At 50.6% G+C, this 20435-nt stretch overlaps 3 protein-coding genes across 9 annotated transcripts in view; all 3 read right to left on the bottom strand.

Annotated features, from left to right (window-relative positions):
- Positions 1–3141: 3141 nt before the first annotated feature.
- Positions 3142–6507, bottom strand: LOC116447618 (cytochrome P450 26A1). 2 transcript variants are annotated; one of them, XM_032116989.1, is made up of 7 exons: positions 6033–6504; positions 5621–5845; positions 5242–5529; positions 4971–5120; positions 4505–4639; positions 4139–4291; positions 3142–3948 (listed from the first exon to the last, which is right to left on the bottom strand). In XM_032116989.1, exons 1-7 carry the CDS (start codon positions 6219–6221, stop codon positions 3607–3609), a joined length of 1482 nt encoding a protein of 493 aa, XP_031972880.1. In that variant the 5' UTR covers positions 6222–6504; the 3' UTR covers positions 3142–3606. The 2 variants fall into 2 exon arrangements, with proteins under 2 accessions (XP_031972880.1, XP_031972881.1); XM_032116990.1 differs by lacking the exon at positions 4505–4639 and having other exon boundaries at positions 6033–6507.
- A 1386-nt stretch (positions 6508–7893) lies between these two features.
- Positions 7894–17455, bottom strand: LOC116447620 (cytochrome P450 26C1). 2 transcript variants are annotated; one of them, XM_032116992.1, is made up of 7 exons: positions 17262–17455; positions 16962–17186; positions 16773–16832; positions 16557–16681; positions 14756–14930; positions 10673–11179; positions 7894–10396 (listed from the first exon to the last, which is right to left on the bottom strand). In XM_032116992.1, exons 1-7 carry the CDS (start codon positions 17451–17453, stop codon positions 10034–10036), a joined length of 1647 nt encoding a protein of 548 aa, XP_031972883.1. In that variant the 5' UTR covers positions 17454–17455; the 3' UTR covers positions 7894–10033. The 2 variants fall into 2 exon arrangements, with proteins under 2 accessions (XP_031972883.1, XP_031972882.1); XM_032116991.1 differs by having other exon boundaries at positions 14756–14911; positions 16557–16832.
- Positions 17456–18188: 733 nt separating this feature from the next.
- EXOC6 (exocyst complex component 6) overlaps positions 18189–20435 on the bottom strand; it is an 86538-nt gene continuing 84291 nt past the window's right edge. For all 5 annotated transcript variants that reach the window (XM_032115595.1, XM_032115594.1, XM_032115596.1 and 2 more), the window contains 3 exons: positions 20214–20326; positions 19780–19791; positions 18189–19327 (listed from right to left, as the gene is read on the bottom strand). In XM_032115595.1, the coding sequence (XP_031971486.1) occupies positions 19195–19327; positions 19780–19791; positions 20214–20326 (258 nt within the window). In that variant the 3' untranslated portion in view covers positions 18189–19194. The remainder of the gene's footprint in view (positions 19328–19779; positions 19792–20213; positions 20327–20435) is intronic.

Genomic DNA, 20435 nt, shown 5'->3' with positions numbered 1-20435 from the left:
GTACCACTTGAAAGTCAAAGATAAAGTATTTTACATATTATTAAGTATTTTTCTTGCTACCTCTTCAAAGGTTATTCTAAATCACTGAACAGAATAAAATAAGAAAACATACCATGGATTGAAATGGGGCAGAAAGAAGGAAAACCTTTTTTGTCAGCCTCTCATCTTGCAAGGTCCAGGAAAAGACTGCTGTAATAAAAGTAATAAAATAAAATAAAATATCAGAAAAGTAAGTTCAAAGCCTTAAGCATACAAGACTTCAAATTATACTGTCCCTTGAATAGCTGCTTCTGTGAACCAAAACAAAAGAAAATCTTTCCCAGCTCAACTGCTGAAAGCAACATGCAAGTAACGTCTTTGTTTCACGAGAACAAAAGAAATAAACCTGATCACGTTATTTTTAAACATTTCCAATGAGTCTTCAGCACTTTTTTTTTATTAATATAACCATTACCAAAATTCACTTTTACCTGTTCTGACCTTATCTGGAAATACTCATACCTTTCAATCAGGTATTGATTTATCAAGCAGCATTCCTCAATGTCAATTTACACCGATGTAATTCTTTAATGTCCTTTTAATTCAAGAATAGATATAACTGTGTGTTTTTAAGAATAGCACTGAATAGATAGTTCAGAAAGTCTAAGCTCCAGAGATGCTACTGGCTGGCAGGAGCTATTACTCACATGGTTTTAGGAGGAGTGTGGGTTCTATTAACTCACCTTACCCTCAGGGAAGAACCAGCATGCTACATATAAGTCATAGCTTTCTACTCCAGGACCAAAGCAGAGCAACTTCTAAATTGTGTGTGATTTTTCCAAGGGAGACCTGGTCAAATATTTTTCTTCTAAATAACAGGTTAACCAAGAGAAGGAATATGAAATACCCTGCCTCCTGTCTCGGTGCAGCACCCCAGCACAAACTATGCTCATGTGGGGAGCTGGAATGAGGACCTGGTCTGCCCAAAAAGCAATTAGTTTTTTGATGGGTAATTTTTCAACAAAATCAGTTCCTGGACCCAGCATAACAAGAGGGATGGGAGCTCAGGGTGCAGCAGAGAGGCAGCACCTAAACAGCAACTACTGTCTCAGCATGTGCCCACCCCAGCCTCTGCTGAGCAGGCAAAGCTACACTCATACCAGAGCTCACCTGAAACTGGTCTGCAGCCAGCATCTAAGCTGTCAAAATACAGCTGCATACAGGAGATTAGCAGGGGTTGTAAAACCTGCTCAAGAAGTTGGGCAAATATTCTAGCAATTAACCCACACTGAGCTCTGTTTTACTGTAGCTACGCTGCTACCTTTTCTCGAGATAGCTTGTTTAGAGCAAGTGCCAGGATGCCTAAATTGCACAGCAGTGACAGACCACTTAACTACAGAGATAAATTATTACAGGGGCAGTACCTAACATAGGTTATGTTGTCATGATTTACAACAGCTGAGGATGTGCCCCCAAGATGTCCAGACAAAATCAAGTATATGATTTTTTTTCTTCTTCTTCAAACATAAAAGCCGTGCAAACTTGACTCAAAACCAAAAATTAAAGACTTGCATGTATGACCTTAGACTTACACTGTGAAAGTGTTTGTATTCTCCAGACAGCACTTAGGTTCCCATTCTTTACAAAATTAAAATATAAACTAAAATAATGTGAAGACCATTCAGAAAGTTCCCACATATAAAAGACTTTAATTAAAACCAAACAAAACATTTAAAGAATATCAGCATCTATTTGGATTTGGACAATGTTGTAATGTTACAGAAGAACATGTTAGTAAAGGATACCAAGACACGAGCCTTGCAGTTCTCCAGGCTCTAGATCACCTCCAAATCAGGATCAAGGTTTGCAATTTTCCACTACTATATTGGTAATAAAGGGGTTTTAAACTGAGGTTATTCATCAAGTCCCTGAGGAACATAATGGTACAACAGGTTTGCACAGTAAAAAATATTTAAGATTTTAAACATTGCCAAGAAGACTCAGGTGCAATCTAGAAAGAATATATTTTGTATTTTAAGGCTACAAAAAATTGAATATGAAAAATTCTTGATAGTTATGCTCATATGTAGGTTGCAGCTAAGGCCATGTGTTAGAAGCTTCCGTGTTTAAAATGCTAGCTGAAAACACATCAAATGTGTTACAGAAACACCTCTTAAAAAAAAGAAAATCCAAACATCACAGATGCTATTAAGGACCTGCAGCTATTTTGGGCAACTTCACTCTGTCCTTAATTTTGATCTTGGGAGAACATAATGAAAAAGTGACTGTTTTCCAGAAGAAAACAAAAAATTTAATTATTCTATATGGTGCTATAAGTGTTTGTGACACTGAATTACATTGGTTTACTTTGTAGATGTTTATAGAGCCAGCCCATGTTGTTTGACTTTTGAGGGAAGACTAATAGGTGTAGTTAGTGGGGGTGGGCACAAAACTCCTTATGGTTAAGCCAAAATAGGGGTCATGCCTAGGGCATTTTATCTGCCTTGCTTACACACGCCTGGGGAATTGCATCTCAACAGTTGATTCTCTGTTAATCAATTCACATTAGTGCCTGCCTTTTAGTTTTCACTTTGCTGAATTCCAGGAAAGAAGTTCTTAAACCAAATGCATGCTCTATCTCTGACCTAGTCGGAACTGTTGCATTTCAAGAAGAAATAAGCAGATTTTATTTGCTCTACCAGCTGATAAGAGACACCTTCATAAGTAAAGATTCATAGCCAGCAGGCTCAACACAGAACAAGATTCAGTGGTCTGTTCACACAGGTCAGCAGTAATATGGGAGGAGAGGACATTTACGGAATTTTTTCCTCAACCAGCTCCAGAGAAAGACTTATGTGACATTATTTTTCTTTCCTTTTCCTTCTTTTCTACTGTGGCTCAAAATGATGTGCTTGATAAGGAGACCTGTAGCATTTGCCATGACTCCATGCAGTTTTCAGAGAGCATGTGGTTTTGCACTGTTCTTGCACTTACAAGCCAAAACTTATAACTAACTAGTCACAAGCAACCACCTGTGAAGGAGGGGAGAGTTAGGAAAACAGAAATAGTAAATACCTCATTTACAAAAGCAGATCTGACCTTACATGCAAACCCTAGAGCCACATTCATTGTTACTCTTTAGCATACACTCAGATTTTCATACAGAGGATCATCAAAAATAAACTTTATTATCAAACTTAAAATTCACACATGAAGCACACGATCTAGACACAAATAATACTGAAAACATTCTCAAACAATAACCATTTCAGGTAATTTGGATAAGTAGCTAGTTACCATTGTTTTGAATGCTTTTTGAATATTTCTTAATACACACACCATCCCGAAATGTCTTCAAATGCTTAGCTAGCCACCTTTCAATGATATTTTTAAATAGGGGAAAACTTATTTCTATAGAAATAACATTATCTAATTATGAATCAGAGACCCATAATTGTAGTGCTTGGGGGAAAAAAATATCATAGCCTCTTGAAATATTTAGAAGACATAAATTACTATTGTACATTTACAAGTTTTAAATATTTAAAGGCCTTTGTTACTATAAAAAGTTACTATGTACATATTCAATGCTATATAGAAATTCAGTCAGAGGCGAGTGTTGAGCTCTCAGATTTGGCCACTGAAACCTATGAATTTGGTAGGCAGATTGTCCACAGGGTACACTATGGGGCCCGTTTTCATTGTAGGAGGTCCATTCAGCAGCTGCCAGTCACAGCTCCGAGCCAACTCCACTGTAAATATTTTTAGGAGGACTTTTGCAAACTCTTTGCCCACGCAGCTCCTCAAGCCCCCACCAAAAGGAATGAAACTGAACCTAGAGGAATCCTCTGGAGATGGAGACATGAAGCGATCTGGGTTAAATTCCTCCTTGTTGGTAAAGAGATCTGCCACATCATGTGTATCACAGATACTGTAAATAACATTCCAACCTTTAGGGATCTGGTAACCCTATAAGAAGAAGAGAAAGGAGATGTGGAACACCTTGCTGTGTTAAATAACGTGAAGTGACAGCACAGGACACATCAGTGCACCCCACCTCCCCTCCTGGCTTCCTGCACGTCACTCTAAGGCAGACAGGCTACATGGCCACAAAATACTTCACAGCTGCTCTGAGGAATTGTGCCCAAACCTTGCTTACATTTAGCTCAAGGGTCTTGAGTGCAATTCGAAATCCTCCAGGAACAGGCGGGCTCAGCCTGAGAGTCTCTTTGATGACACAGCCCGTGTACTTCAGCTGCTCCAAGACCTCCATGTCCAGCTGCTTCTCATGGCTGGAACTGCACAGTAACCCCTAGAAAGGAAAATGCTGCCATGACATTCATGAAGCAGCCAGCCAGAGCTCCTGGCACTGCAAAGCAGCTGCCCCTCACCAAGTGGTATTTTCCTGTCACCCCTAAAAGGAGGGCACCACCTGGGTCAAAGGGAGCCCTGTCTGGGATACCTGTCCTGGAGGTACCTTCCTCCCACTACCCCCTCCTGTGAAATGGCTCTGAGGAAGACACACCTTCACCTGCAGTTCTTTCCTCACTTTCTGCAGGACTTCATGGTGGAGCCCTAGGAAGGCAATCAGCGATGTGGCAGCACTAGCAGTGGTCTCATGGCCCCCAAACAGCAGCTCTGTGGCAGACTCCTTCAGCTCCTTACACAAAGGATAGAAGAGGAATAAACCAGGCCTTGAACGCAGTATCTCTACCAGGCCCACTCTACCACTGCAATGCTGTACATTGTTCCCAAACTGGAGCAGACACCCAGGGGGCAGAATGGGGGTGGTTGGAGGTGCTTATGTTCCCTATGGACATGTCTCCCCAACCAACAGCCTGAATGCAGCCTCTGTACCCTAGTACTCAGAACAAGCTGGTTTATTTTGTGGGGAGAGGGAGCACCTCCTGCTCTCTCCATTTGTCCCCACAAGTGTAATGCTCTCAGAGGGGCTGGGGGAAAGGGATGAATCCAGTCCTGGTGAGCCTTACCTGCATGTTGAGCTGCTCCCCATTACCCTGTGTGTGTTCCATCAGCAGCTGCAGTGCATCCTTGTAGCCGCCCTCAGGCTCCTTGCGGGCCATCTTGGCACGGATGTTCTCCTCGATCTTGGCGTGGATGATGTTGCGTGCCCGCAAGCCCTGACCAAGCAGCAGGGAGAGCAGTGTGAGTCTCAGGCTGTACTGCCATCCCTTCCCCCCGATTCCCCCCTGCCCTGGCCGCAGGGGCACCTCTCTCCTCCCGGCCCGCCGTGAGCCTTACCCGGTAGAGCCCACTGAACGGCACATCGATGGGCAGGGAGAAGAGGTTGCGGATCATCTCCTCGAAGGCCTCCACCAGCTGCTGCTCGCCGTCGGGGCTGGCCTGGCGGGGCTGGAAGCCCAGCAGGATTCTCATGGCAATGCGAAACATGAGGCGCTTCACCTCGGGGTACACGAGCAGGCAGGGCCCGGCGGCGCCCAGCCACCGCTCCAGGCAGGCGCTCACCTCCTCCTGGATGACGGGCACGTAGTGCTGCAGGGCGTCCCGGGAGAAGGCACGCATGATCACCTGCTCAGGGGGACGAGGAGGAATGGGACAGAGGCTCAGCCGCCGAGCCCGGGGCGACCGCGCCCGCTCCCCGCCCACCGTCGGGCCGTACCTTTTTGCGGTGCTTGTGCTGCCCGTTGTGGAGGTTGGAGAGGCAACCCGAGCCCAGGATGGTCCGCACCGAGGCGGGCCACTGCACGGAGACGAGCCGGTGCTCGCCCAGCAGGATGTGCCGCACGTTCTCGGCACCCATCACTCGTACCGTGGGCCGCCCGAAGAGGTGAGTCTTGTAGATGAAGCCATATTTTCTGCGCTTCATCTGCAGGAATTTCCGCCTCTGGACAGGGGATGAGAGGGGGGAAATGATAAAGGAAATTTTAGAAAGGATAAGAGGAAGAGGCAGGGAGAGCCTTTCCCACCTGGGCACGGGAGCCTGTCAAAGTTGCCGCTCATCTCCCTCCCCTGCAGCCAGAGGAGCAGCCGGGGCGCGCCTCTCCGCTCCCCGCGCCATCGCCTCGCCTTACCTGCAGCACCAGCTGCAGCGTCTCCCCGAAGAAGGGGAGCCCCATGGTGCCCGGGGGCAGCGGGAGCGGGCAGCTGGGGTCGCGGCTGCTCACGCAGTACAGGTCCCAGAGCTTGACGGCAGCCAGAAAGAGTAGCAGGGGCAGTAGGAAGGTGCACAGGGCGCTGGCGACTAGGGCGGAGAAGCCCATGACTGGGGAGCGACTCCCGCCCGGCCCCCCGGGAGCTCTGAGTACGCGGGCCGGGCTCGCCGCGGGCCGCCTTTTATACCCTTCCCAGGTTGCTGCCCACCCCTACCTTGGTCCGATAAATTAGTTCACCCAAAGTTCATCCTTAATTGCGGATTGCGGCCTGACTCCTCCCCCCGAAATCTTTAACTATTTGCTTTGCGTAGTGCATCCTGTCCACCACAGACCGCTGCCGGGGAAGCAAAGGTGCTGTCAGGGGCGGCGGCAGAAGCCCCGGGCTCGCTGACCCTGCACCGCGCTCGGCGAGTGGGCTGCGGGACGCCGCCGACAGCTGACAGCCGGTGGTCGGCCGCCACCGCCTCCTCCTCCTCGGATTTATCGCCGATGCTCGTTAGAGACCAGCGGTCGCCCCGAGAAATTCCCGCGCCGGCACCCGGCGGCCCGGCGACACCTACCCCGGGGCGCTACCGTCCGGCGCCGATGCGCTCTGCGGAGTTCCTTCGCCCGCCCGCCGCCGTCGTCGGCTGGGAACGGCGAGGTAGCGGCCGGACCCGGGAGACGCCGGGCCGGAACAGTGAGGCGGCCAGAGCGGACGGTCCCCCGTGCTGGGGCTGCCCGGAGACCCCCTGAGCAGAGCTGCAGCTGTGCTGGCGTGTTGGCGGAGGAGCCTCCGCTGTCCCCTGGTTCACCTCGGAAGGCACGGCTTGTATTTCTGCCGGGCACGGAGGAAGGAGCCCCCGGCAGCAGTCCGTCTTAGCCTCCCGATGCAGGTTCAAGCGCAGGTCACCGAGGGAAAAGGAGGTGAGCGCGGAAAGGAAACACCAGACCCGCCGTGCCCAGCTTCTCTCCCCGGGATCCACTGCCCGCCCTCTCCTGAGGCTCTTCGGCATCCCGTCGGGGCTGCCGCGGTCGGGAAGAGGCGCTTGGCACGGCGGGGCACCTCGCCTGCAGCCGCGGCGCAGAGGGGCTCCGTGCTGGCACCGGCGGGCGGGCACCGGCGCTGCGCTCCGGGCGTCAGCGGCGGCTCCGGGCAGGAGGAGCGCGGTGGGAGCGGGGCTGCGGGAGGGCTGCGCTGGATGGGGCTGCTGCTGGGTACCGGCGGAGGAGCCGCCGGCCGCTGGGGAAGGGGCGCCCGGCGCGGACGGCGGCTGCGGGGCCGTGGAGCTCTCCGCCAGCCACAGCTGCTGCCAATACACTTTTTTTTCTTTACGGTTTTTATCTCTTCCCTCCCTGTTACTTTTGCTTTCTTGTTCCCAGACAAGCTCAATAAACGCTGGAAGTTTTGTGTGTGCGTGTCTGTGTAGGGGAGAGAGATGTCACTTTTAATTATTATTTTTCTAACAATCAACGCATCACACGAGACCCGCCCTCCTCTTACGATGCCTTGCCGAAGCGGGGCTGCCCGCCTCCGCAGCCCCTTGCCCAGGAGGGAACCCCCCCCCGGAGGGTACTCCCCAGGCCCCGGAGGCGGTAGCCCCTCGGGGTTCGCGGCGGGCCCGGCCGGTGCTGGCCGGGAGCGGCGGCCGCGCCCTGACCCGGCGCTCTCCTCTTGCCGGGCGCTGACCTGCTTGTGACCTACAGCACGGACCGTGACATCTGCGTGAACCCGGCCGGCAACCGCGCCAAGTTCACTGTCTATCAAAATAACGAGATACGGTGGCCTGAGCACCGATAATTGCCACAGGAAGGCTTTATTATCTCCCCAGCTGTGTATTCCCCAGCCATCGGCTTGAAAAGAAATCAAATGGTAAAGAGTGAAAGGGATAATTAAAAACATCTTGGAAGGGGGTCAAGAAATTAACAGCCTAATATGAACAAACTTTGATTACAAGCAACAATTATTACACTTCATTTGTAAATGCTCGTGTTTATCTGAAAACAAAATCAGTTTATCCGTTTCTTTTTTTCTTTTTTTTTTAATTTTTTTTTTTTTAACTAGATTCATGTTACATTTTTCAGCGGGCTCGTTAGCAGTCAGGGCAATTTTTAAGTGCACTGCTGGAGGAGCCCCGACCTTCCTGCACCGGGTGCTGGACGCTGTAGACCCAGCCCTGCCCAAGCCCTGCTCGCAGTGAGACCCTGAATCGCCTGCGGTCTCAGCCAGCCAGTAGCTCCTGCTAATTAAAGTTAGTCATTGCCACTTGCAGCCACCATCTACTGATTTCACCTCTGATAGGCAAAAAGACTCACCTTTCAGGACAAGGTCAGGAGGGCCAGAGGCTCTGGTTCACTACAGAGTCGACTTGCCAATAGCACTTAATCTCAGCCCTGCAGTTCAACCTCTTCCAGATTTGACCTGTCACATTTGGGAGCTAGGTTTCTGCCCGAGGTAGCGTGGTGGTCACTGCACAGCCCTCTGACAGCTAACGCCAGCACACGCCCCGCTGCAGTGCCCCAACACGGACAGGCAAGGGGGATTGGCCAGGGCAAGGTCATCTGTAACACTGAAGCAGGATGATGACAGAGTTTCAGGAGACTGGAGAGCTCCCCAGAGCCTTTCCAAAGGGACACCGTCTTTTTGCCATGTTTTGGCCCTTACAGGTCAAGCTGGTTCTTCACACAGGGCACACGAAACCACCAGGCATCGCATGCTCTGTAGGGACAAGGAGGATTATTTTCCCACTGCATTCACACAGGATGCATGACAGTGGGGAGTAGAAATAAAGCTGAAAGAAAACACATTGTTGTGGATCAAGGACCTGGGCCCCGCTCTGTTCTCAGTACACAAACAACAGGACTCACTTCATTTTATTTTCGTGGGAGAGAAATACCCCATGGGAGTACTCAAAAGCCACCTAAAAGGGTGCCCTCAGCATCCAAATTTAGCCTCAGGTACCACCCCCTGGATGGACCCATGGAGTTGCTGTCCTGACACTTTGCCTGGCAGAGCTGGGCTGACAGAGGTGACACAGTCAGTCTGGCCAGCCAGCCAGTTAACACAGGGCCTGTGTCACCTTGCAAATATCCCCTCCACAATGTGAACAGCATCATCAGGAACAAGTGACTTTCTACCACAAATCAGACATATTCATAAACGTCTGCTTTCTAGACATTTGCTCCCCAAAGCCCCCTCCCCTGCTTCTGTCCAATCCCATGAGCAGGCGGTGGCTGGGGAGCATATCCTGGGGGAACCCCAGAGGGGGCTTCATGGCAGACCCCAAGCAGCAGCACAGTGCTCAAGCACAACATGCACAGCTACTACTAGTGAGTGAATGAGAGTTACGTTTGTGCCAGCTCTAATGGGAAGTGCATGAATGAGATTAAATATTTACAATAAAAACCACTTTACACCCTATTATTCTAGCTAGAGTTGATGCCGTAGATTGGGCAGCTCTGGGTTGTATTTTCCTGCAGAGCCCCCCCACCTTCCCTCTTTTTGCATCTAAAAAGCTACAGTGTGCAGGAGGTTTGTCCTGCCTCTCCTATAACACACCTACAGGAGACAACCCTGGGAGCCCTAGCTGTGGGTCTGGAAGTTTTGCTCCCCATCCCTGGTAGCTGGGGGCCTGTATGGGGCAGGGCCTGACTGAGCCCCCATGGTATATGCACCCTGCCAGCAGCTTCAGTGGGTTTTGCCCCCAGCCTGGGGCTGAGGTTCACCCCAGCGCTCAGGAGTGGGACTCTGCAGGACACCCTACTCCAGGATGCTGCACACCCTACCAGCCTGTACACCAGGAGGGGAAAAATAGAAAGACCTCTGGGGTTTGTTCCGCAGTGACCCAGTAGCACACTCAGCCTGGGGCAGCAGAGACCTGCTCCCAGCAGCTGTGGAGGGGCATCGGCTCCAGGGCTGAGGGGAGCAGCATACCCCTGGCTCAGGCCTCATGGCCATGGAGGGGCTCCAAGGGGTGGAAGTAGAGCTGCAGCCCATCATCGACAGGGTGCACGATGGGCACGGTCTGCATGGTGGGGTAGCCAGGGGTGGCCAGCTCCCAGCGGGCCGTGCTGACCAGCTCAATGGCCAGCAGCTTGAGGATGGCCTGTGCCAGCTCCTTCCCGATGCAGCTCCGTGCCCCGCCGCCAAAGGGAATGTAGTGGAAGCGGCCTGCAGCCTCTGGCCGGCTGGCACCGAAGCGGTCTGGGTCAAAGCTGCTGGGGGGGGTCTGGTAGACAGCAGCTGTCTCATGCGTGTCACGGATGCTGTACATGACGCTCCAGCCTTTGGGGATCTGGTAGCCCTGGGGAGGGGAGAGAAGAGGGAGGAGAGGACTGTTACATACCTGTGCTGCTGGAGGGTGAGCAGAGGGTACCTGGGGACAGCCCCACTGCACTGCCCACCTGCTCTGCAGTTCCTTTTCTCCCCAGCCCAGCTGGGACCCACAGAGGTTGCTGGGTGACACTTCCCCTTAAGGTACACTGCCAAGTCCCACCACTGTGCTGGACACAGGGTGCTTGCACACAACTGCAGGCAGCAGCTCTCTAGCAGCCTGCCAGAGTGCAAGGCACTTACTTACATCGAGCTCAAAAGTCTGCAGTGCCGTCCTGTAGCCTCCGGAGACTGGGGGCAGCACCCGCAGCACCTCCTTAATCACACAGTCCAGGTAGCGCAGGCGGCTCAGCTTCTCCAGGCTGATGTCTGAGGTGCAGTGACAGCTTTGCCCTTTTGGCACCGGGAGCTGGGGGCCAGTGCAGGGGTTGCTCTGGGGGACAGTGGGCTCCATCAGGGCACTGGACTGGAGGGAATCTTCCTCCAATGGGGCTGGGGGCTGGCTCTGGTCCTTGTGAACATCTTTGGCCATGGAGTGGAAAAGTGGTTTCTCTCTGTCCCTGCTCTGGACAGTCAGGGTGTCCAGGCAGGATCCTGCAGGGCAGCACTCACATTGATGGTACAACTCATGGGACATCAGCTCCTGCCTTATTTTTTCAATCACTGAGGGGTGCTTCAGTAGCAGGAGGATCAGAGACGTGCTAGCACTAGCCGTGGTGAAAAAAGCAGCAAATATGAGCTCAATTGCTGATTCCTGGGAGAGGAATGAAAATGACAAGTTTGAATAACATTTTAAAGTGATTGTGTTTCAGACTGTTCTCACCTTTTGCAGGTTTTGCTACGGTGCAGAGGGCCCCCACTCTGCTCTCCCCAAACCCGCACCCATCCTGGGTTGGCAGGGACTAAAGCATTTCTGTATGAACTGGACAACCACTTGCCAAGTGACTGATGCAGAACCACAGCTGGGATGAGTACACATCACCTCCAATCCAGCTCTTCCGAGCTTTCCTCAAAATATTTACCTGTTTTAGAGCAGCATTTTAACGTGAATTATAGCATGTTGAGTGAAGTCCATTTCAAGCATTATGCTTTTTATCTTCATCTGCCAATTCCCCTTTGCTTCCAGCTTTTACTTTTCTGCCCAGGCAGTGGATATGGCTGTGTTTATGCACAAAAATCTTAGGCACAAATTTATGCACAAAAAATGTGCTGGCAGCTAAAATGGGTTGCATTTGATCCATCTCCAGTTATGATTTATCTTATCTGGGAGGGGATTCAAGCATGAAGGCCTCTCTGCTAGAGCAGGTCAGCCTGGGAAGTGCTGTAGCCAGCAGGGAGCACACACCAGGCAAAGGACTTGCTCGCTTTTCAAGCTGTACAATCTGAAGCACAGCAGTGTTCCCACAAGCAGATGTATCCACAACCAGTTAGGAAGTTAACCAGCCCAGATACATGGACCACAGCACACTCAAATCTGTAGTATGTGCCTTATCCAAGTTCAGGGGTCCCTTTGCAGCCTCCCAGCCTCTGTGGAACTGTCTGCAGGGTCTATACGGCACAGCACGTGCCAGGTTTCTGTGGGCTGTTTACAGTACCCTCTGATCAACTTTTCCAAATGGTTTTCCAAAAGTTAAGGGTTGCCCAGAGCTGGTTCATGGCCTGTCACATCTCTGACAGCAAATGTAATGCTCAAACCTACAGCACCATCTGAAGGTGCCAGTGGCTCCACAGCACAAGGCTGGGAGTGCTGAGGCCAGAGGCTGAGAGACAAAAGCCAGGGAGAAGTCGAAGGGAGGAGTACCAGGAGCTGCACCCCTGGGAGGGTTGGGACCTGACTGGTACTACAGAGCACTAATTGCCCCAGCCCAGGGGCAAAGAGGACCAAAATCCCCCAGGGACACAGAGTCCTTTCACGTGACTGGGTCTGGACTTTAAATTGTTCTGATACAATCGATTCTAGAGAGGTGAAGCCACAAACACCAAGAAAAACACTTGAAGACTGAAGGTCTTGAATAGAAGTCTTGAATTCAAGTCTGATAAATTTAAGGATACTGTAACAAAGATGACTCTTTGCTACCATCCCTAGTGCCATATATCGACTGGACTAGATGCTTTTCCCAAAGTGCAGCTCTCAAGGGCATCTTTCAGCTGAAATAAGACCCCTGGAACAACAGATTCCTGTCAACCCCTATCACACCTCCTGCAGGCATTAGCAGGAATTTTTACATTCACAAGGTAGCAGATCCAGATGAAAAGAAACCTCTCCATTCCACCACATGCAATTAAACCCCAAGACATTTCAATAGCATGCAAGGAATTTAGGGCAAGCTCTTAGGTTTGAAATAACAGCCCTTATGCTCTTTGCATCAACCTCTGACAGTGCTGCTGCAGAAGTTGTGTCACAGCTGCTGTCACAACTTTCCCTCCCTGTTTCTACAAGGCCAACAGAAACAGTGACTGGAACACAGGATATTCCCAAGCTTCACCAGCACTGTCCCTGTGCTACAGCCCAGCTCCCTGTCCTGGGAGGCAGAACAGGCAGCATTACATCCAGCCAGTGTTATTATATATTATACATATATAATATACATATATATGCGTATTTATAATATATGTATATAATATACATATATACACATATATTATACAGCATTATGCAGGATGGGTTTTTTTACTCTTTTCAAGGTTTTAAATATTTTAAAACAGTATTTTTGGCAAAGCAGTATCTTTTTAATGACCTTTACATTTCAAGGGTCCTGGTAAGTTCATGGCAGCAGTACAAATCACAGTGTATTTAGGAAAATTTCTGGGAAAACTGTCTTTCCAGACCATTTGAACAAAAAGCAGATTAGTAACTAGTGTGTGACAGTGTCTGGAAGGTCTCTCAAAGACAGATATATCCAAAATTCTGAGACAGATTTGGACTTTTTATCCAATTACACCATTTCATTAAAAGAGAGCTCTGCTATGGTTTTATTAGAGTGGAGAATATTCCCATAATTGCAAGCATAGGCAGTTCAGTTTTCAAGTAATTTTGTTAAATACAGAGATTTTCTAACCATGAAGGTACAGAAAGGTACAGCATATGAGTATATTATAATTTGAATCAGCTGGCCCAAGGTTGCTGTGATGTCACACAGTCCATGTTACATTTAATATCCCCTTATTCTATTTGTGGTCAGAGCTAGGGACATGGTGAGAGATTGTGAAATTATTCTTGAGCAATATTCATGTGAATACTAACAGATTAATTAATCTTAATCACATTTTGAATCTGTCAATTATTTGTAAAAATTACATTATAGTAACACACTGTTAAAATAAATAATAAATAATTATAATAAAATTTGTTTAGGAATATATATTGATTCTAATTATATCTACTAGTTGCTCAAAGTTTTTCAAATATTTTAGATTTAGAGATTGCATTTTTACAAAATATTTATAAAACATTAGTCTTTGGATAGTTTTCCTGAAATGCTTAAATGAACAGTAAAACTACCTTTAAACTATGTTAAGATACTTTAAAACCATATCCAGCTGCTGTATCCATCCAAAACTGCTTCAAAACTTGTTATATAAATGCAATGTCATCTATCATTCACTGATACCAAGTGAGCTGGAACTATGAATGATGCAGTACTAATGACAATTTTTTCCCAAGATCTTTGGCAAAATACTCTTCACATTCCCTTGGTGGTTTTGGTTCAGTAAGGACTACTGGGTTCATCCCTAAGTCACCGTCATACATCATATTCCACCATGGCAATCCACAAGCTACATGATCTGATTAATGAGGAGGTGATAGGGAATGACCTGGAATCCATCGTTCCATCCCTGGACCCATTCTGATTTATGATCTCAGAGATTTCTGGGCTCACAGCCCTGAGCACTCCAGTGACATGATCTACACCCTGCCCTAGGCTGGGTGCTGGGCTGTGTTTGAGGAGCACACAAGTAGCTCTAAGTATTTCCAAGAGAGTGTCCTGGAGGTTACTGACTGCATAGACGTGCAGAGCCTTAATGCAGCCACATAACCCTACCAGTATCCTACATCAGGCTGAAGGCTGGTGCCCATGAAGAGGAAAGGTAGAAGGGGCATTTATTCCCTTTTAAAGGGGTCCCTTTAAGAGACACATGACTACAAGAGTGTGCCAAGTGCAGGCTCCCTCGCCTGTGCAGGAGCTGGTGTCCTCATGTGAGTAAGAGAAGGGCAGGAGCCAGCAGGTGGTGGTGGGTCCCCATACAAGCCTCCTCCTGGCCCTCAGCCCATGCCTCTCAAACAGCCATCAAGTCAGGAGGGGCACTGCAAGGCAGAGGTTCTCCTTACCTTTAGCTCCTGCATGGTGAGTTCTTTGCCATGCTCCTTGGCACTGTTCATTATGAAATCCAGAGCATCGCTGTGGTCTTGTGGGTTGTTTCTCTGCAGTTTCTCCTGTATAGCTTTCTCCATAAACTTATGTAGTGTGTCCCGTGCTTTGATTCCCTGCGAGAGGCAGACACAGCTGAGGAGAACCTTAGGACCTGCCCCCTCTCTAGAGAGACCAGGGAAACCCAAGTGTAGCAATCCTTAATCCCAGGACCTGTAACAGCAAGAACTGTTTAATCTGTTGCCCAGCCCCAGAGCCTTGTAAGAGGCAGCAGTTTGGGGGGAAATGTTGCACATTCTGTTGCCTTGCTGTTGTGAATCAAATGCAAAGACTCCCAAGAAACTCTCTGGGAGGAAAAGACAGCAGTAAATCCACGCTACCATGTTCAGAGTCATCTGCACTGAGCAAACCCACAGTTGTGTCAGGTCCAAAAGAAGCTTATCCCAAGGGACAAGAAAAAGTAACTTAATAAAACTGACTTCAGACAGCAAGGCACAAATGGTTTTACAAGGTTATAGTGGATAAAGACACATTAATCACAGCCAGCTCATCTTCAGGTGTGCTGCACTCCAGTGCAGCAAAACATTCACTTAAGATCTCAGCAAGTCAAGCGATCAGCAATCTCTTTGCAAAGTGGGATGGATGGAGTCACAGAGTGTACGACTCTCTATAAAAATGTCTCTTGCAAAAGTCAGAAGGACCACAAGTTTGAAATTAAAAATGGCCATGACCAGATGTTGGGAAGAAGATAACAGAGGCTTAGATTTGAGGTGGGAAGGATTGGACAAAGTTAACACAGCAGGGAGCGAGGAGAAAGACAAGGAGACCTAAAGGCAAGTTGAAGATGTTGGTCTGGGGCCAGACAGGCTTTGTCTGACCTGAGAGAGAGTAGAGAGGGATAGGGAAGGAGGGGTGACAGCTCACACTGGTAACAACCTGCAAAGGGAAACTGGACAGGGGAAACAAGAGCTTTGATGAAGAGTAGCAGGGAGGCTGGGGGAGAGCTGGGACTGGCTGGGTAAGGTGATCCAATGGGGCAGAGCTCACAGTGGAAAAGAGATGAGGGAAGACCTGGCTAAAATGAACAGGAGACTTAAGCTGTGGTAAGGGTGGACAACACAAAGCCAGAGGAGGAAAGAATGTGAGAGGAAGAATGGTACACAGGACCTACAACTGGAGCAGGAGTGTGGAGAGGCAGACAAAGAAGGGCAGAGCAGCAGGGAAGAAACTGCAGGTTGGAAGAGGCAGAGAAGACTGTCCCTCTCCCTGGGTCGTCTCTGTACTGCTGGACTACAAGGGACTGAGAACCTATAAGAGGGTCTTAAGTCCTCAGCCTGCCTGACTTGCACAGGAATGCTAACCTGAGGTGTTTTGTGCCCATCTGTCTTTGTGCTTATGCCCACAGACCCCTCTGCCATGGGCTGACATGAGTCCAGGTGGGATGAGATGGGACAGGCCCAGACATGATGGACTCACCAGAGGCAACATACGGGATGAGGGAGAAGAGGAGCCCCATGCTGTACAATGAGCTGGAGCCAGCGCCCAGAGGTGCTGAAAGCCAACTGGGAGCAGCTGAGAAGTGCAGAGAGAAGGGGAAACAGCTGGGGTAGGTAAGACACCAAGCTCTGAGACCTAGAATGCGACATTGCAGATGTCCTGGTCCATCAGAAGTGCCCCTTGGTGGGCCTAGGGACAGGGGGTCTGTGCTGCCAGGGCCCAGGCCCTGCCCCCGGGCAGAGGGAGCAGTGCAGGTGGCAGTACCTTGCGCAGCCCACTGAAGGGTATGTTGAGGGGCAGGGAGAAGAGGTTCTCCACCAGCTGTTCAAAAGTTTTGGCCAGATCCTTGAACTGCTTTTCCTCCAGGTGGAGCCCCAGCAGAATCCGAGCTGCAATGCGGAAAGTTAAGGTTTTAGTGGAGGAATAAACTGCAATAGAGCCTGGCTCCATGCACCAGCCCCGCAGCTCCCAGCTCACAACCTTCTGGATCCGTGGCAGGTAGCTCTCCAGGGCGGCACGGCTGAAGACTCTGGCCAGGATCTAAGAGGAGAAGGGGGGAAGAGAGGCAGGTAGTTAAAGCAGTGGGAGCACACATGCCACCGAGGCCCAGGCCTGGGCCCGAGGTGCCACCTGGGCTGTGTGCCCTGTTGGGGTGGCCACGAAGCTCACCTTGCGGCGCTGGCGGTGCAGGTCACCAATGGAGCTGAGCAGAGTATGGGAGCCCAGGATGATCTGGGTGCTTTGGGGCCACTGTGTGCTGACCATCGTGTGCTCGCCCAGCAGGATCTTGCGGATGTTCTCAGCGCCTGTCACCCGCACCACCGGCCGGCCCAGGAGGTGGGTCTTGAAAACGTTTCCGTACATCTCCCGCCGGGAGCTGTGGAAGCGGGAGCCCTGGGGACGAGTTGCGGGTCAGCCCGTGGCTCCCGCCAGCCCCTTCCCACCCCGCCCCGTCCCCCGGCGCCTTACCTGGAGCAGCCAGTGCAGAGTCTCCCCGAAGAAGGGCCAGCCCATGGAGCCCTTGGGCAGGGGCAGGGCGCTGGAGCGGTCCCGGCTGAGGCTCCAGCGCAGCGCCCACAGGTGCCGGCACAGGGCGACCAGCAGAGCCGGGGCCAGCAGCGCCAGCGCCGCCGCCTCTGGCCAGGAGAGCCCGGCCGGCATCCTCCTCCGGCGGCGGGGACGGGGCGGGCGGCGGCTGTCAGGCGCGGGGGACCGGCGCCCCGCGACTCGGCTCCGGGCGCTGCGCGACGGGCCCTGCCGGGCGCTGCGCGACGGGCCCTGCCGGCTGCTGCCCGCCCGGCCCCGCTCGCCTCCTGCTGCCGGTTCGCCCCTCGGCCACATTTATATAGATATTGGCCACTTACGCCCGATCCACCTTCGGAGATGACGTATCCGCTGCATATTTAAGCAGCGCGGCCAAGTGCGGTAATTGGCGCGGGAGGGCCGGGGCCACCAGCCGAGGGGCTCAGGGCCGCGGTGGGGCAGCCCCCGGGGCTGGGGGCCCGGGCCCCGCTCCCGCCCCCGCCCAGCCCCTCGGGGCGACCAGCCGTAGGCGGGACGGCCGCCTTTGGGAGCGCGGTACCCTCTCCGCCCCGCCGGGAGTTCCCGGCGCACCCTCGGGCCAGCCTGCCCAGGTAGCGAGTTCCGTGCCGGGCTCCCCCGACCAGGGAGCGCCTCAGCCCCGCTCCGCAGGCCCCACCGCCCCCGGCTTTCCGGCCTGCAGCGGCAGGCGAGGCGATCCTGCAGTGCTCCTGGCCCGCACCCCGCCGTCGGGGCCCCGCGGAGCCCCGGCCGCCTTCCCCGGGGGTAAATCACCAATGAGTCGGGACCTGCACAGGTCCCGCGAAACCGGCTCCGTGGTGTGTTTCGGTGTGTGAAATTAAACAGGAATACGGGTGAGGTTTATATTACTGTATTTAGACCGTCAATAACTTAAAAATACAGCGAAAATGTACATTATTTTCACACGTTCCATTTGGTTTGTATTTGTTAAACATTCTCTTAGTGCCTAAAATAGCCAGGAGGGGACAGTGCAAAGAGACTGGTAGTGGGACAAAATGCTAATCGCTGGGATGGGGCTGGCGCGAGAAAGCGCAAACTAACAAACAGATGCGGCACAAAACCAACAGCGGCAAACCTATTCCTTACTGCAACCTGGGATAAAGAACCCAAGATCTTACAAAAGTACAGTCAGAAATAGTAACCCTGAGGAACAAAACCAAAACAAAACAAAACAAAACGTCACATTATAAAGAACTCAAATGGTTCTTTACATTCACAACCTCAAGATTATATCCTTTTGGAGAACAAAGCCTATAAGTCCTAATGCTAAATAGGTATCAAGTCTAGTTCTCAGGTAGTTTTCAAAGGTACTAAAAATCAGAAGACTTTTTCATACCTCCAGACTACAAAACCTGGAATACAAAATTATGTCCAATCACTTTAAGGCTAATATACATTTAATGCAGGAAAACAAGAGGTGGCATCTGAAACACAAGTATCTCAATGCTTAAAAACATTAAATTAGGATTCAACCAGAAAACAGCAACTAAGGGATCATTTCTCAAATAATTCCTACTCAGAGCAAAATTTTGGACACCATATCTGCAGATATTTAAATAACATATTTACAGTTCAGCTGTTCCATGTACAATATGATTGCGCTGGTTTTTATTGTACAATCTCATTTTTCACCATTTGTTTACAATATACAAAATAGTAGTTGATCCATTAAAAATACGTACAAAGAATTTTTTGTTGAAGACTCCATGTACAATCCATCTACTGCATTTTTGCTTTTCTCAGTCAAACAAAAGTCATAACTGGTATCACTATTTGCTTACTAGAAATAGTGGCTAAGAAACACCTCTTGGTGTGATGAGATACTGTCAATTTAAGAGGCCTATGTATGCTGGGACATACCATTCACTAAACTCCTAAGTTGCTTTACTACAGTCTCTATTAGCTTCTGCTTGTCACGGTCATTCTTCCTGAACTGAGCAAAAATGTTGTTCTTTTTGCTGGAGTCTTTCATTCTAGAGAAATAAAAAAGCAAATGACAAACATATTAGAAACATAATTTGAAAAGGAAAAATCCGACTATTTAAATCGGTTTACTACTGTTCCTCTTTTGATCTTTCTGCTAATAAGAACCTGTTCACTATGTGTTCTTAAATTAAACTTCTGCCGTGCAGAACTCATTTTAACAAGTATTACTTCACAAATAACCTGTAAGTATTAAGCAAATACCCCTTCAGCAGGACCCCTGATCCTACCAATTGCCTTAGGAGAGAAGCAAGTCAGAAAACCCGTTAGTATCATCTGCTTCCATGGCAAATTCAGACTCGGCAAATGGGTGAGTTTTGTTCACCATCAATAACGGGCATCTATATCTCCGATTTCCCGTACCAAAGGATTTAAAAACGAAATTCGGGAAATTAAGTAAGTTGCAGAAACAATATTTTGTAACAATATAGGCGATACGTACCCTCTGTGAACTCTGCAAAAGACATTTTCATCGCAGGCAGGAGAGGAGAGAAAACACTGTTAGAAAGCGTCTTTAAACCGCAACGTGTTTCGATGCGGCTTTTACAAGCAGGTTGGTACCGGACTGCCGGTAACGCGCCCTGCTCACCCTGCCCTCCCAGCCCGCCCGTCAGGCCGGCCGAAATGCTCGCCCCGGCTTCACCACGGCCAAATCTCAGCGTTCCCTTTCCCCAGAGCGGCGATTCGGGCAGCCGCTGGCTGCTCCCGCGGCCCCGGCCCCGCCGCCATCCCGCGCGGCTCTCGGCCCCGGGACACCGACCCGCTGCGGGCTCCGGCCGCCGCCGCTCCTGGCAGGGCGGCTCCGGCTCCGGCTCCAGCTCCGGCTCCGGCGCTGCTTTGCATCCCCGCGCCTGCAGCTCCGGCCCCGGCACTTACTTCTCCAGGAGCGTGAGGGCCGTGCTGGGGTTGACCCGCAGGTACTTGGAGGTGGCCTGCCCGTAGTCAGCCAGGTAGGTGGACCAGTCCCACACCATGAAGAGGTCCAGGAGCTGCGGAGGAAGAGGCGGGTGAGGGAGCGCGGGGCGGCTCTGCAGAGAGAGGCCGGGCGCAGCCCCTCGCCGAGCCCAGCTAACAGCCCCCATTCACCTGCCCATTTCT

This window comes from Corvus moneduloides, chromosome 8, assembly GCF_009650955.1.
Source record: "Corvus moneduloides isolate bCorMon1 chromosome 8, bCorMon1.pri, whole genome shotgun sequence".
NCBI classification, from domain to species: domain Eukaryota; kingdom Metazoa; phylum Chordata; class Aves; order Passeriformes; family Corvidae; genus Corvus; species Corvus moneduloides.
This window is presented reverse-complemented; position numbering and strand designations above follow the sequence as displayed.